At 51.5% G+C, this 17,063-nt stretch overlaps 1 protein-coding gene across 1 annotated transcript in view; it reads right to left on the bottom strand.

The window, feature by feature from the left end:
- Window positions 1-269: 269 nt before the first annotated feature.
- LOC117887140 (E3 ubiquitin-protein ligase TRIM39-like) overlaps window positions 270-17,063 on the bottom strand; it is a 34,442-nt gene continuing 17,648 nt past the window's right edge. Inside the window, exons 9-10 of the mRNA XM_034789419.1 lie at window positions 1,297-1,827; window positions 270-515 (exon numbers count right to left, since the gene is read on the bottom strand). Coding sequence (XP_034645310.1) covers window positions 481-515; window positions 1,297-1,827 — 566 coding nt within the window. The 3' untranslated portion in view covers window positions 270-480. The remainder of the gene's footprint in view (window positions 516-1,296; window positions 1,828-17,063) is intronic.

The raw sequence follows: 17,063 nt of genomic DNA, 5'->3' as shown, positions 1-17,063 counted from the left end.
TGTAATTACAAATGTAGACATACCATTAAAGCATTTAATGTTTTTAAATAATGTATTTAGTGTATTTTCAAATTATTACAAATTAATTTTTGAATGTATTTCACTAGTTATTTTTTACATTTCCTAATACATGTTACTATAGTATTGCAACTTTTTTTATGGAAGGGCCCCCTGAAATTGCTTTGCCCCAGGCCCCCTGAATCCTCTGGGTGGCCCTGCCTGCTGCTGCAGCCCCCTTCTCACACCACCCTCATCCACAGCAGCCATCCTTGATATTGCACCCACCCTCCTCTGCCCTGCAACCTGCTCCCCCCACTCCTTTCTCTGCCCCCTCCCCTCCCCCAGATCACAGGCCTGGGGCTGGGAACTGAGAGGTGAGGGGATGGTGGGAGGCAGGCAGATGATGCTCTTTAGATATCCCCAGGGCAATAGGCCTGAGGGCTGGTCAGCGCTGGGAGGGGACAGTGTCTGCCGTGGGTGTCACTGGCAGGGACTAAGATTTCCTCTGGCCTGAGATGAAACTCAAAAAAAAAGATGAACTCAAACTGGAACGGGTGCAGAGAAGGGCCACTAGGATGATCAGAGGAATGGAAAACCTATCGTATGAAAAGAGACTAGAGGAGCTTGGGTTGTTTAGTCTGACAAAGCGAAGGCTGAAGGGGGATATGATTGCTATCTTTAAATATATCAGAGGGATAAATACAAGGGAGGGAGAGGAATTATTCCAGCTTAGTACTAATGTGGACACGAGAACGAATGGATATAAACTGGCCGTGGGGAAGTTCAGGCTTGAAATTAGACGAAGGTTTCTGACCGTCAGAGGGGTGAAATATTGGAACGGCCTTCCGAGGGAAACGGTGGGAGCGACGGACCTGTCTGGTTTTAAGATTAAGTTAGATAAGTTTATGGAGGGAATGGTTTAATGGTAAAACATAGTAGCCAAGGAAAACCAAGCGATGGTACGTAAATAGTATAATGGCCAACAAGGGTCAGGCTAGAGACTCTTGCCTACATGCTCGGGGTCTTACTGATCGCCATATTTGGGGTCGGGAAGGAATTTTCCTCCAGGGTAGATTGGCTGAGCCTCTGGAGGTTTTTCGCCTTCCTCCGCAGCATGGGGCAGGGATCACTAGCAGGAGGGTCTCTGCCGACTGAAGTCACTAAAACACAGGATTGGGGACTTCAACAGCAGAGTCCAGGGAAGGGTCTTGTGGCCTGCAGCATGCAGGGGGTCAGACCAGATGATCATAATGGTCCCTTCTGACCTTAAAGTCTATGAGTCTATGAGTCTATGAGCGGGGATCGGGCAGATTATCAGGGGAGCTGAGTTTTTACCCTCCTTGTTGAGATAGGGACTGAAATAAGGGCGGAGCATCCCAGAGAAGGTGTCAGCGATAGTGAGCAGATGGGATTTGTTAGTCACATTGTAAAATGAGACCTCGCCCGCCTCATAGTCCAGGAAAATCCCCACCCGGCTGGGCCTGACGCTTACGGGAAGGAGGGTCGAGGGGGAGTTGTTGGCCTTGTATTCCCCATTCCACAGCCATATGGCCCAGTATCCATTCCTAGGTGTGACTGTGACCTTCCCTTTTCTGCTCACAGTTTCCCTACAAACTCCCAGGTCCCAGTCAGTCTTATCTCCCACCTCCACCTCCCAGTAATGCCTCCCGCCCGTGAATCCCTCAGTGCCCAGGACACAGGGACAAAGATCAAATCTTTCAGGGTTGTCGGGCAGATCCTGTCTTGTGTCTCTGTGTCTCACACGTTTCCGATCCTCAGACAGGACGAGGTTGGGATTTGCCGTGTCTGGATCCAGAGTCACATCCACTGTGGAGAGAGTCACAGAGTCAGTGCCAAGGGCAGGGGCTGGTCACTAGGATCAAAGGGAAATTAACCTGCATCCCTGTTAATCACTGTGTGTAAGTGTGTGTGTGTGTGTGTGGGGGGAGGGGTGTTGTTGCCTAAGGGGAGTTAGGGCCCAGCTGCCTGTGAGGAGACAATGAGGGGGAAAGGGCAGGAGGAGTGGAGGAGGGGTGGGAAAGTGTCAATGGGGGCAGGGCGGGGGAGAGGACTGGTTGATGCTGGGAGAGGAAAGGGGAAGGGAGGTAACAGGAGCAGAGGGGAGAAGGGAGGGGCAGGTTCCAGGGGGCTTCAGATGGGGGAAGGGGTGGGCACCAGTGCAGAAGAGGGGCACAGACCCCAGTGGGTCACAAGGAAGCCAGGGAAGGGATGGGCACCAGGGGGCAGAGGGTTGTGAGGGAATGGGGGAGCTCCAATGGGGCAGGGGAAATCAAGGGGAGGGACAGGTGGCAGGGGGTAGACATGATGAGGAGTGGGGCAGGTGCCAGAATCATAGAGGGGGGAGAGAATGGGCAGGCACCAGTGCCAGAGGGGCAGAATGGGGTGATGGGAGGGACAGGCACCAGGGGGCCTAAAGGCATCAGGGCCATAGAGTGTGTGTGAGAATCAAGACCGGTGCCAATTGAGAGAGAGATGAGAGGAAGGGTGAGCACCAGGGTCCCAAAGGGGGAGTCAGGAGAGAGGGTGTGCACTGGGGAACAGAGGGGGGAGAGAGAAGGGGCAGGTACCAGGGAGGCAGAAGGGGAGTAGAAGGAGGGGCTGGCACCAGGGGAAAAGGAGGAGGTGGGAGAAGGCGCAGGTGACAAAGAGGGATGAGGGGTAGGGCAGATGCCAGAGGGGCATGGGGGGGCAAGGGGTGGGGAAGACCCCAGGAGGCAACAGGGGAGTGAGGGAAAGGGCAGTAATCAAGGGGGAGATGGGCATGAGGGATGCGTGCCAGGAAGACAGAGGTGGGGCGAGGGAAGGGGGAGTCACCAGGATGGATGCAGGGGGGGTTGAGCAGAGGGGCAGGTGCAAGGCGGGGAGAGAGGAGTGGGGTGGCACCAGGGGGCAGAGTGGGAACAAGGGAACAGGTGAGTACATGGGAGGCAGAGGGGTGTGGAGATGAGGACACCAGTGGGGCAGAGATGGGGTGAGGGAAAGGGTTTACATCAAGTGGGCAGAGGGGGCAGAGGAAGGGCAGGCACCAAGGAGGCAGATAGGGGCAGTGGTAGAGATGCGACTGAGTGGGGCAGAGGAGGAAAAGGAAGGAGCAGGTACTGGGGAGCAGTGGTGTGGCATTGATGTGGCAGGAACCAGGAGAAAAATGAAGGGAGAAGGGAAGGGTGATCATCAGACAATCACCTGCATAGACAATCCAGGAAGTTTTTGGAAAGTAGGGGACAATTTCCTGGTGCAAGTGCTGGAGGAACCAACTAGGGGCAGAGCTCCTCTAGATCTGCTGCTCACAAACCAGGAAGAATTAGTAGGGGAAGCAAAAATGGATGGGAACCTGGGAGACAGTGACCATGAGATGGTAGAGTTCAGGATCCTGACACAAGGAAGAAAGGAGAGCAGCAGAATACGGACCCTGGACTTCAGAAAAGCAAACTTTGACTCCCTCAGGGAACTGATGGGCAGGATCCCCTGGGAGAATAACATGAGGGGGAAAGGAGTCCAGGAGAGTTGGCTATATTTTAAAGAATCCTTATTGAGGTTGCAGGAAAAAATTATCCCGATGTGTAGAAAGAATAGTAAATATGGCAGGCGACCAGCTTGGCTAAACAGTGAAATCCTTGCTTATCTTAAACGCAAAAAAGAAGCTTACAAGACGTGGAAGATTGGACAAATGACCAGGGAGGAGTATAAAAATATTGCTCAGGCATGCAGGAGTGAAATCAGGAAGGCCAAATCACACTCGGCGTTGCAGCTAGCAAGAGATGTTAAGAGTAAGAAGAAGAGGTTCCTCAAGTATGTTAGTAACAAGAAGAAAGTCAAGGAAAGTGTGGGCCCCTTACTGTATGAGGGAGGCAACCTAGTGACAGAGGATGTGGAAAAAGCTAATGTACTCAATGATTTTTTTGCCTCTGTTTTCATGAACAAGGTCAGCTCCCAGACTGCTGCACTGGGCAGCACAGTATGGGGAGAAGGTGACCAGCCCTCTGTGGAGAAAGAAGTCATTCGGGACTATTTAGAAAAACTGGACGAGCACAAGTCCATGGGGCCGGATGTGCTGCATCCAAGGGTGCTATAAAGGAGTTGGTGAATGTGATTGCAGAGCCATTGGCCATTATCTTTGAAAACTCATGGCGATCGGGGGAGGTCCCGGATGACTGGAAAAAGGCTAATGTAGTGCCCATCTTTAAAAAAGGGAAGGAGGAGGATCCGGGGAACTACAGGCCAGTCAGCCTCACCTCAGTCCCTGGAAAAATCATGGAGCAGGTCCTCAAGGAATCAATTCTGAAGAACTTAGAGGAGAGGAAAGTGATCAAGAACAGTCAACATGGATTCACCAAGGGCAAGTCACGCCTGACTAACCTAATTGCCTTCTATGACGAGGTGGTCTAGTGGTTAGCATTTGGCACTTACTGCCACAGCCTGGGTTCGATTCCCAGTCAGGGAAAAGCAACTTTATATCAAAAACCTTCAGCTATTCTTCACTTGCAATTTAAATAAATCCATGATGAGATAACTGGCTTTATGGATGAGGGGAAAGCAGTGGATGTGTTATTCCTTGACTTTAGCAAAGCTTTTGATACTGTCTCCCACAGTATTCTTGCCAGCAAGTTAAAGAAGTATGGGCTGGATGAATGGACCATAAGGTGGATAGAAAGTTGGCTATATCGTCGAGCTCAGTGGGTAGTGATGAATGGCTCCATGTCTAGTTGGCAGCCGGTATTAAGCGGAATGCCCCAAGGGTCGGTCCTGGGACCGGTTTTGTTCAATATCTTTATCAATGATCTGGAGGATGGCGTGGACTGCACCCTCAGCAAGTTTGCAGATGACACTAAACTGGACCCAGATAAATTAGAGGATTGGGCCAAAAGGAATCTGATGAGGTTCAACAAGGACAAGTGCAGAGTCCTGCACTTAGGACGGAAGAATCCCAGGCACTGCTACAGACTAGGGACTGAATGGCTAGGCAGCAGTTCTGCAGAAAAGAACCTAGGGGTTACAGTGGATGAGAAGCTGGAGGAAAGTGATCAGGAACAGTCAGCATGGATTCACCAAGGGCAAGTCATGCCTGACTAACCTAATTGCCTTCTATGACAAGATAACTGGCTCTGTGGATGAGGGGAAAGTAGTGGATGTGTTATTCCTTGACTTTAGCAAAGCTTTTGATACGGTCTCCCACAGTATTCTTGCCAGCAAGTTAAAGAAATATGGGTTGGATGAATGGACTATAAGGTGGATAGAAAGTTGGCTAGATCATCAGGCTCAACGGGTAGTGATCAATGGCTCCATGTCTAGTTGGCAGCCGGTTTCAAGTGGAGTGCCCCAAGGGTCGGTCCTGGGGCTGGTTTTGTTCAATATCTTCATTAATGATCTGGAGGATGGTGTGGACTGCACCCTCAGCAAGTTTGCAGATGACACTAAACTGGGAGGAGTGATAGATACGCTGGAGGGTAGGGATAGGATACAGAGGGATCTAGACAAATTAGAGGATTGGGCCAAAAGAAACCTGATGAGGTTCAACAAGGACAAGTGCAGAGTCCTGCACTTAGGACGGAAGAATCCTATTCACTGTTACAGACTAGGGACCGAATGGCTAGGAAGCAGTTCTGCAGAAAAGGACCTAGGGGTTACAGTGGATGAGAAGCTGGATATGAGTCAACAGTGTGCCCTTGTTGCCAAGAAGGCTAACGGCATTTTGGGCTGTATAAGTAGGGGCATAGCCAGCAGATCGAGGGATGTGATCGTTCCCCTCTATTCAACATTGGTGAGGCCTCACCTGGAGTACTGTGTCCAGTTTTGGGCCCCACACTGCAAGAAGGATGTGGAAAGATTAGAAAGAGTCCAGCGGAGGGCAACAAAAATGATTAGGGGGCTGGAGCACATGACTTATGAGGGGAGGCTGAGGGAACTGGGATTGTTTAGTCTGCAGAAGAGAAGAATGAGGGGGGATTTGATAGCTGCTTTCAACTACCTGAAAGGGGGTTCCAAAGAGGATGGATCTAGACTGTTCTCAGTGGTACCTGATGACAGAACAAGGAGTAATGGTCTCAAGTTACAATGTGGGAGGTCTAGGTTGGATATTAGGAAACACTATTTCACTAGGAGAGTGGTGAAGCACTGGAATGGGTTACCTAGGGAGGTGGTGGAATCTCCTTCCTTAGAGGTTTTTAAGGTCAGGCTTGACAAAGCCCTGGCTGGGATGATTTAGTTGGGATTTGGTCCTGCTTTGAACAGGGGGTTGGACTAGATGACCTCCTGAGGTCCCTTCCAACCCTGATATTATATGATTCTATGATCAGGGGGTGGGAGGGCAAGGGAACAGGTGGGTGCTGGGGGTTTAGAGAAATACGAGGGGAGGGGTGAAAGCTGGGGGGCAGAGGAGGGTGAGCAGATGGGAAGGCAGCAAGGGGGTAGGGGTAGGCGCAGGTGCCAGTGGGACAGTGGTGGGGCATGAAATGGGGCAGGCAATAGGGCAAACAAGGGGCAGGTATTGGGGATAGAGAAAGGGACAAGGGAAGAGGTGGGCACCAGAGGGCTGGGGGGGGGGCAGTGGAAGTGCTGGAGGGTGGAAAGGAGGAAGCAGTCAAAAGAGGGATGGGGGAGGAGAGGAGTGGTTGCCAGGGGCAGTATGGTGTGAAAGCAGGGGTAGGCCCAAAAGGCAGAGGGTGAGGGAGGTCATGGGTGATGGGGGCAGAGGTTGGGGGGGTGAGCACCAGGGAGGAAGGGGACAAAGGGAGGGGCAGGTGAGCAAAGGCAGGGGTCAGTTCCAGGGAGGAAGAGGGGGGTGGAGGGCACGGGCATGTGACAGGGAGGCAAAATGGGTGGAGAGGGGTCCCTGGGAGCAGAAAGGGGGTGAAGGGGTGGAGCGAGGTGGAGTGGGGGAGGATAAAGGCAGGGGCCGGGTGAGCACAGAGGTTGAAGGAAGGGTAAGGTCGGGGCAGAAGTTAGGGGCCAGTGGGGGAAGACGAGATTGGCAGATGCCAGGGGACAGAGAGAGGTGAAGGTGGGCAGGCTCCAGGGAATCTCTGTTGTTCTGGGGCCATGTGTGGCTGGTTTGTTACTAAGAGCAGGTTGGTGCCGTCCCCACATACACGGGGCGTAGCTGGGACTCTCCATGCTGGCTGGGCCCATGGGCACCACCCTTCCAGCCAGGAAAACCCCACAGCCATCCCCTCCCCTCTCCTGGACCAGATTCCCCATCCCCACCCTCCACTGGGCATGGGCAATGTGTCTGGGCTGGGGTCGCTGGTCAGGGGCAGGGCAGTAGGGGGATAGGAGATGAGGGGCTTTGAGGAGTGTAACTGGGTACTGGAGGAACAGGGGCTGTTGCTAATGAGGCTGGGGCAGTGGTGATGGGAGGGGACATTTCCCCAATTACTGCCCCCTCCATCTGTGATAAGCTGCACCGGGGGCCAGTCGCAGTTCATATCTGCATAGTGCATCTGCATTAGGGGCAGCTACATCGGTGCAAGGAAATCCCAGCCAGCAGACACAAACTGAGATGCTGTGCCAGGGGCCGTAACCCCTCTCCTCACTGGGGTTATGGATCAATAATTACTGGGTGATTGGGGCAGGGGAGCTGGATTCTGGAGCTCCAAGGTGGGGGCCCGACCCACTGGGTTGCAGAGTCATTTTCAGTCTCACACTCTGGCCCAGTGCCCAGGGCAGTGTTTAGACACAGGGGGCATCTTCAGCAGGAGAGATTGAGGGAGCCCCACATCAGACACCTGGAGCCCAGTAGTTCCAGCCCTCACCTGAGGGGGGGCCCTACATTCCAATTCCTTCCCTTCATCACATGGGGGGATTGAACCTGGGGCTTCCAGCTGAGGGCCCAGCCACTGGGCTAAAGGCTAGAAGGGAAGTGGCAGCACATTTGAAAAACTATTCAGCAAACTCAACATGGATTAAATCAACCCAAACATTTTGCCCAGCTCTATATCAAACATGTCAAGGCAACTTGGGAGCCCAAATCCCAGAGACTTGCAGTGAGTGACTGTCAATATCTCCAGCAATGCAGTTACGGGCAGGCCAGGCTCAGGACATCAGCTATGAAACACTCCAGAACTGCCGTTAAATTTGGCCTTGGTAGAAAAATTTCCCTCTGGGATCCCACAAATCAGGCTGCAGATGGAGACTTGGCTCCAACCTGAACTCTCTGCCCAGAGAGATTTGTCCCATGGACGCTGTGAGTGGCACAGACCCTCTGCAGCTGCACCTGGGCATCTCCCAGAGTGGATAATGGTCACAGAGACCATCTCAGAGCCCCAGGAGCTCAGGTGTCTCCATCTAACAACTGTGCCAGCCACCCCCCTCGCTCTCATTAACCAGCCCAGGGTCAGACACGCTGGGAACTTTCACACCAAGGCTCAGGCAGTGAGTCCAAGATCTGGATTGACAGACTGAGGTTTGTGGGACTCCTGCTACGGTTCTAAAAATAGCCATACAGACCTTCTGGCTCAGGCTGGATTTTGGTCCCTGAAGCTGTCATAAACATACAGCTAAGGGTAGCATAAAATCCCTCTTTACCCTATAAGGGGTTAATTCCTCTTTTACCTGTAAAGGGTTAAGAAGCTCAGGTAACCTGGCTGACACCTGACCAAAAGGACCAATAAGGGGACAAGATAATTTCAAATTTGGTGGGAGGGGGGAAGGCTTTGTCTGTCTGTTCTGTGTGCTTGCTGGAGACAGATCAAGAAGGCAAGCAATCCAACTCCATTAGAATTAGTAAGTACAAATAAGGGAATGCATTAGCTTACTTTTATTTTGGCCAGAGAGCAGGGGCGCTTCAAACAAGGAAGCGTTACCCTTCCTTCAGCCTTCAGACTCATGTTGTGTCTGGGGCTTCAAACTCCAGCCCCAGACACAACATCTACAGTTGGTTTTAATGCTGTAGCGCAAACCCACGAGCCAATGTCTGTCACCCTGGCTCTGAGACTCGCCCAGGGGGGTGACAGAGCAGCACGGCACAGACACCTTCCATGTCGGTGGGACATTCACTCCCCCAAGCTGGTGTCTGAAGGGCCAGCAACAACAATGGGCATTCCAGCTCCCATTGCTGGAAGTGCTCAGGCACCCACGGCAGTGCACTGAGGATGGCCAGCGACTTGAAAGAGTCACCCATCACAGACAGGGTAGAGAAGATGGTGTGGAGCTGGTCCAATGCTGTGCACTGATCATGGGTAGGATGGGCATATAAGACGGGGCTGCCTCCAGGAGCAAGGATGGGCAGACTGGCCGACTTTCCCAGAACACTCAGAGAACCAGGGAGTTCCAGGTTATTAAAGACACCCAGCCAAGGGGAAGTCAGGCCCAGGTTGCTGTTGAAATAGAGGACTTTGGGAACCCCATTTTGGGCTGGGGAGAATGACCCCATAGGGTTAATTTTTTTTGACTGCCAGGAGAAGGGACACATAAAAAGATGCTGCCCTACAAGAACTTTGGATTTTGGACATGGGTGATGTCGCTATGGGGCAGTGAGAGTTTCTAGTAATGAGCAAAATGAGTAGCCAAGAAAGCAGGCCATGGGATATAGGCTTCAGAGGGAGAAGCCAGCGATGGGTGTCAGGTCTCCCTTTGCTCACCAGCAATACCTTAACCTCGCTCCCAGATTCAAAGCTTGGGGAGTTTGAGTAGCTTCCCCCAGGAGCCTGAAAGGACTCCCTTGGAAAATGATCCAACCAGCAGCTCTAAGGGACAGCCAACTCTCTGGGCCAGGGGAACCGAGGCAGAAGCTAAATGTGATTCAGCATTTCTGGTGGTCCCGGGAGAGGGTTGTGACAAGAGCTCTGACAGGGATATTGAACAGCTCTGTAATTTGCAAGCCCAGGTCCAGGTTTTCTTACTGAAACTGGCCAAGCAACAGGAGCAAACCCAGTGACTAGAAGGCAGGCAGAACGAGCTACTCGCAGAGCAGGAGAGAAGTCATCAGGTTGTGGCTATGGAGAGCAAACAGGTCAAGGCACTGATAAAGGAACAGGATGTTCAGCAGAAGAAATTCTGCTCTAGCTTCCAAGAAGCCCAGCAGTTGAAGATAAAGCTCCAGCACTTGCATGAGCCATGGACTGATGAGATTATTCAAATGCAGGAGAAATTTACAGCTGTTGAATGTAACAAGTGTCAGGCACCATCCCACAGGGAGGAAGTGGCAGTTGGAATTACCAATACCCCTGGTCAAGGAGCCCTGGCCCTAGAGGAGAAGCAGCACCTGGAGACCCGAATAGTTCAGGTAGAGAATGAGCCATGCAAGAGGAAAGTTACCCAGGAGCCAAAACTGAAAGGGCTTGAACAACTCCTGTGCCTTGCGAAGGAGGGGCCCAGAAAGGGCTGCAGGATGTGAGTGGTGGCTAGGAAACCAGAGGAGGGTTTGCTGGGACATAGAAGCCTGCCACACTGCATAGAAGGAAGAAAGTTGGAGAACTTGAAACTGAGTGTCCACCTGCAACTGACCTGAGAGGTGCGATTCCCAGCTCATGTAGATGTACCTGAGCTAACTCTGCTCAAGCTAACATGCTAAAAGTAGCAGTGTAGCCAGGGTAGTATGGGCAGGCCAGGCCAGCTGCCTGAGTACATACCAAGGGGGGCTGTGTGGGTTACTACTCAGGCAATTAGCTGAAGCTGCCACTCGTGGCACCCTGACCACATGGCTATTGTTAGGTGCTAGTTCAGCTATGTTTACACAAGCTGGGAATCACACCTCTTAGCTCAAATGTACATGTATGCTAAGACAGCAGAAGGAACAGCTCCTGGGACACACAGGGGAGTGGAACGACGCTGCATGTGTCCTGGAAAGCTTTTTAGAGGAACGAGTTGATCAGCCACTGAAGGGCTGGCACAAATACGGAAGTGGGGGCGACAAAGGAATCTGCACCAATGGCTGTGCCCTCTACAGCTACTCAGCAAATCCACCCACTAATGGACTGGGAAGAGCTGGAAGAAAATGTTGCTGCAGCGGAGGGGAGCAGGGCAGAAGGCCTTGCACAGCTGAGCACCCTCCAGGCCCAAAGGCTGAGGCCCAGCAGGAGCTAAAGGAGGTTCGCTGCCCAGGGGACTGGATCGCAGCCCAAGCCATCCAGCAGAGCAGGAGCTGGCCTGTCTCAGCACTGGAAGGTGACTGGGGAACAGCAGTGTTTGTGTTGCAGAAGGAGGTGACAGAACCAGCTTAAGATCTAGTGTGGAACGAAGCCCAACTCTGAGACTCATATGAAGCAGGAGAGTCCAGAGAATGAGGCGACAGCCTCGTGGAAAGAGCTGAAATTGTGCCAGAGAGGGAAGCGCAGTACAGATCAGCTGGTCAGTGAGGCTACACCAGCTGGCTGGAGACAAGAACAGTGCTGAGGTGGGTGCAGAGGTACAGGCCCATCAGGTGGAAGATGGGCTGTCTGAGGCACGGATTCTGGCTGATGAAGGGAAAAGCCACCATGTTAATGACATAAAAACACACGTCCAAGAGGAATCTGAAATAAGAAGGGAAGAGACCAGGGACCTCTCTCTCTGCACCTCCGCCCTGCCCCCCAGCCCCACCAAGGCCTGAAAGAGCAACACAAAGCCCCAACCAGAGCTGGGCTAAAAAGAAGTCCATCGTAAAGGAAACCATGTCCTCCCAGGGGAGGAGCAGAAAGGTGCTTTTCCAGCTGCTAACATTACACACAGTCATGTGGGCAGAAGAGGATCTGAAATGGGCTCCCAAAGCTCCTTTACTGAAGGTCGCAGGAAAAAAAGATGTGGTCAGTAGTAATTGGAGATGCTAACAAGGAGCTACTCCTGAATTGAAGTTGAGCTTAACTCCAAACGGTGTGTGCGTGCGTGCATGTGCGGGCGTGTATCCGGGGGTCTGCTGCCAGAGAGACTGTGAGGCAGCCTGATACTGATTTACCAATTTTAATGGAATGCTAAACTATATTAAACTGTTCATTCACTAGGTGGCACTGTGTGTAAAATACCTTATTTAAGTTACCCTTCAGAAGGAAGCTCTGTAGTCAGTCCACATCTGGTACAGGAGCATGACATAGTGTCAGAAATAAACTAGTGCCAGAGGGGAACAGAAACAGAAGGAAAAAAGCAACAAAGGTTTCACACAGAAGGGAAAAAGCAACAAAGGTTGCAAGATCTCATCAACATGCTACTCTTCAATGACCCAGAGAGCTTCAGCTTTGACAAACCTTCACAATGAACAGACTAGAAGTGTATTTTACAAGGTTTTGCATGGCAAACAAGCTCCACAAGGTAACCGGAGATACACATTTATCTCCTTCAATTTATGCTATGGGGAAGTAGGCAGAGCATATCCTGAAATTCTTTGACTTTACTGAAGACAGTCACAAAAGTGAATATCCAAGAATTCTGGCTATGTTTGATGCATACTTTAGAGCACAGAGAAATGTGGTTTATGAAAGAGCATTTTTTCACCAGAGAATTGAAGAACCAGAGGAAAATGTTAACGTTTTATAAGAGCTCTGCATGCATTGGCTGAAAACTGTGATTTTGAAACTGCAGTCCAAATCAACTTAAGAGACAACTCTGAACCACACTGTGTACAAACACCCCTACCAGAGACCCTTGGAGAAGACTAGGAGCAAATTTATGCAAATTCAGAGGACATCATTACCTGGTCATAGTGGGCTGTTTTTCCAGGTATATAGAAATGATGTACTTGAAAGACACAACATGTCACAGTGCTCTCGAGAAACTGAAGTGCACTTTTGCTCATTTTGGTATTCCAGAGCAACTAGTGACAAAGAATGGACCACAGTGTACTGCAGCAGACTAAGTTATTCCAAACAAAATATTATTTTGATCATATTACTAGCAGCCCACATTACCCTGAAGCAAATGGAGAGGCTAAGAAAGTTGTGAAGACATCCTGTTGTAGGATTTTCTTGGAAGATCCATTCCTTGCTCTTCTGAGTTACAGATCAACTCCAACATCAGCTACTAGACACAGTCCAACACAACTTCTGATGGGAAGACAACTCAGAACTACCCTCCCAGCTCTGGAAAAGAATATATCTCCAAAGTGGCCAGACATGATGAGAGTAGCCAAATCAGATAACAAGGCAAAAAGAGCTTACAAACACTTTTACAAGATATGACATTCAGTTAGAGAACTACCAGGTCTAGCCACTTTTTCCTGTAAAGGTTATGGTTTACTGAATCTATTCATCCTATTTGTGCACATATATCATTTTTGTACTTGAAGTTAAGAATATTGGCTGTATACTTGCTTGATTTCTAAGTAAGCTTTGTAAGGCATTTGGTCAGCTTCTTTAGAAAGGAATTTGCAAAGTTAAGTGCCCAATCAAGAAGCATTTAAGGAACAATGCATCTTGGAATGCTCCTATCCACATAAGAAGTCTTCCTGGAGACATACAAGATACCATGTGGGCAATGGCTTCTGCCTGTAAAAACTGTCAGTCATGCATGGACATGTGACTTGCCCAGGTGACTCCAGAATTCCATCTTGGAGCTGGACTTTGCATAGGAGAAAGGAGGGGGTCTCGACTAGGGTTACCATCCGTCCGGGTTTCCCTGGACATGTCCGGCTTTTTCAGTGTTAAATGGCCGTCCGGGGGGAGATTTCTAATCAAGTAGAAATGTCCAGGATTTCCCCCTTCCCCTCATGCGGAGTGTGGCGCGGCTGATTGGACGCCTGGCCTGATTGAAAGCCGCTCGCAGCCACTAGGGCCTCTAGCAGCCAGAGTCCCTTCCCCTCCCCCGCTCCCTCCTCCCCCACAGAGCAGCGGCAGTGTTTGATTCCACGTGGAGCCTGCATTTCTCCCTCTGCCGGGTGAGTGGGGGGAGCAGGGCAGGTGGTGGGGGAGGAGGGGGTGCAGAGGCTGCAGGGGCAGGGCAGGCAGGGGGTGCAGAGGCTGCAGGGTGAGTGGGGAGCAGGGGGCACAGAGACTGCAGGGGCGGCAGAGTGCAGAGGCTGCAGGGTGAGGAGGAGCAGGGCAGGCAAGGGCATAGAGGCTGCAGGGGCTGCGGGGCGAGTGGGGAGCAGGGAAGCACTTAGCAACCCCCAACCAAGATCAGAGCGGGAGGGAGGAGGGGGAATGCGGGGTGCTCAGAGGAGGGGGCAGAGTTGGTGCAGGGACTTTGGGGAAGGGGTTGGAATGGGGGTGGAGAAGGGGTGGGGTTGGGGTGGGGCCGGGGGTGGGGAAGGGGCGGAGTTGGGGCAGGGCCGGGGGCGGGACCGGGGCCCCGTGGATTGTCCTCTTTTTTAAATGTTTGAATATGGTAACCCTAGTCTCGACCTACAAGATAAAGTCTATTTAAGCCCTTGGGAGACCCCTCCATTTTGTCTTCAGTTGGCTAAAGAAATAGCTTCTTCACCCCCCCCCCCCCCAGGACACCTGAAAGAAACTGGAACAAAGGACAGTAAAGACGGGGTGTGAGTGATTGCTGGACCCAGACTTGCAGGAGACTAGTCTGTAAAAGGAAGCTTACTGGAACTGGTGAGGTGTTATTTGTATTCAGTTTTCTTAGACATAGGCTTGTGTGGTTTATTTTATTTTTCTTGGTAATTCACTTTGTTCTGTCTGTTACTACTTGGAATCACTTAAATCCTACTTCTGTATTTAATAAAATCACTTTTTACTTATTAATTAACCCAGAGTATGTATTAATATCAGGAGGGGGGCCCAAACAGCTGTGCATATTTCTCTATCAGTATTATAGAGGGCAAACAATTTATGAGTTTACCCTGTATAAGTGTTATACAGGGTAAAACAGATTTATTTGGGTTTAGACCCCATTGGGAGTTGGGCATCTGAGTGTTATAGATAAGAACACTTCTGTAAGCTGCTTTCAGTCAAGGCAGCTTTGGGGCAAGTAATTCAGACCCTGGGTCTGTGTTGGAGCAGACAGGCATGTCTGGCTCAGCAAGACAGGGTGCTGGGGTCCTGAACTGGCAGGGAAAGTAGGGGCAGAAGTAGTCTTGGCACAGCAGGTGGTAGCTCCCAGGGGGTTTCTGTGATCCAACCCATCACAGGCGTGTCTTACAAAGAGTAAAATTCTGGACTACACCACGCTGAAGACTATGGGGGAGTTTGTCCACTGCAGGAGCTACATATGGCCACAGGTCTTGCAGATTTCCTTGTGGTAGCAGGGCAGGAAGTACCCCCTGGGTGAAGAACATAACCAAGTCTTAGTCATGGTCAAGCTTGCCTTTGGGTACAGTTCGGCTTGGGGTGTGTGTGTGTGTGTCGGGGGGGGGGGGTGAGATGTCACGGGGGCTGGCCCTTTAAGGGGAGTCAGGGACCAGACTATCTGTGACAAGCTCCTGTAAGGGAGAACCAGCCAACCCAGACCCACCTGAAAGTAATTAAATTCCTAGATGGGTGGTTGGCAGCTAACTATCTAATGAGCCTGATATAAAGGGTTACTAGCTGAAGGGGATCCTAGAAAGATGAAGTGTGTCAGGAAAGGAGCTCCCAGGAGAGCTCACCAGAGCAAGGAGCCTGGAATGGGTGCTCTTAGAGAGAGCTGCTTCCCTAAGGGAGAGGAGCTGCCAGAGATGACAATTACAGCAGCAGCAGCTGCAGCAGGACAGAAGCCTGCAGGCAGGGGCATGCAAATTTAATTTTGACCCCACTCTGGGGCTGGTGGGGTGGGTGGAAGGAAAGGGTTAATCCCACCACAGTGGCACTTCGCTGCCCAGCCCTGACTGGTCTCTGCTCTCTGGGTGCAGCACAGGGCGTGTGTCTCTGAGCAGGTCCCTGCCCACTCACCCGCCATTTTCCCCAGACACAGAGAACCCAGGTGCTGAGGGAAGGAGCAGCGCCGCATTGGCCCCGGCATGGCCTGAGCCTGTAAGCGCAGCAGCAGAGGCAGCGGCAGAGGGAGGGGCTCAGCCATCGAGAGCAGCCGTGTCCCCAGCTGCAGGGGAGGGGTCAGTGCTGGGACAACAGGCCGGGCTGGGTCAGGGTCGGGAGCTCTGGCAGCGAGCGCGGTACCAGCACCAATGGCCCTGCTGGAGACCCTGGGCCTAGCCAGCTGGGAGCAGCCAGTAAGTCTCTCAGGGCCTGGGACCCTGCCCAGGGGGAAGCTGCTGGAGGGCAGGGGCTGCCCAGGATGTGATACTAGGGGGTGACAAGAGGCTGGCCCTTCCCTAAATGAAGAACCAAGGAGAGAGGCTCAGGATCCTGACAGGCTCAGTGTTCAGCCATGCCCAGACCCAAGGGCATTAGGCGCCGACTTCCTCTGTTCCTCGGGGGTGCTCGACCACCACTCCACCCCAGGGCCTGCCCCCACTCCATCCTTTCCTCCAAGTCCCCCTGCCTCTTCCTGCCCCTGCTCCTCCCCCTGCACCCAGCACCTCCTGCATGCCGCCAGCCAAATAGCTGATCGTGGTGGGCGGCACCACTTCAGGTACCACTTTTAATGCCCCCTCAGTGATGGGCAGCCTGATGTGATGGATGGGATGGGGAGCAGAAGGCCCCACTCTGAGGCAGCAGCCGTGACTTCTCCTTAGCAGTATCCCAAGAGAATAACATTATTAAGGCTTCCACCTTACCACTTTCATGCATAGAATCAAGGCACTTCCCACAAAGAGAAACCTCAGCCAGAATGGTTACATCTGCTGAAGGGGAGCATCAAACCAACCGATCCCCTGAACACAAGGAAGTGCCCCAATGAAGGGATCTGAAGGGAAACAAACCTTAACGTCTACATCCCGGTCACCACTTTCACAGCTCCAGCATGTGCAGTACCACATTCCCCACCACTGCACTGCAATGCAAATACTTAACTCTGATCTCAGGCTTTCCCCAGCAACAATAACACGTCTTCCTCCATCCCTCCTCATTTACATGGATGAAGGGGAAGGAAAAAGAAGAATTGGTTACAAAAAAAAGTCTTTTTGTTTGTTTACTTCTTTCTACAGTTTTCAGTGAAAACCTGAGCAACTTTTTTCAGGTTTTGATTCACTGCAAAAAAAAAAAAAAAAAAAAGAAAAAATCTGGTAAAAATGAATATTTTCTAAATTATTTTGCAAAAAATATTGTTCTGGCAGGCATTACCAGGTGGTGCTACTACACTCAGTCTTCAGTTTC

Source organism: Trachemys scripta, chromosome 14 (genome assembly GCF_013100865.1).
Source record: "Trachemys scripta elegans isolate TJP31775 chromosome 14, CAS_Tse_1.0, whole genome shotgun sequence".
NCBI lineage: Eukaryota > Metazoa > Chordata > Testudines > Emydidae > Trachemys > Trachemys scripta.
This window is presented reverse-complemented; position numbering and strand designations above follow the sequence as displayed.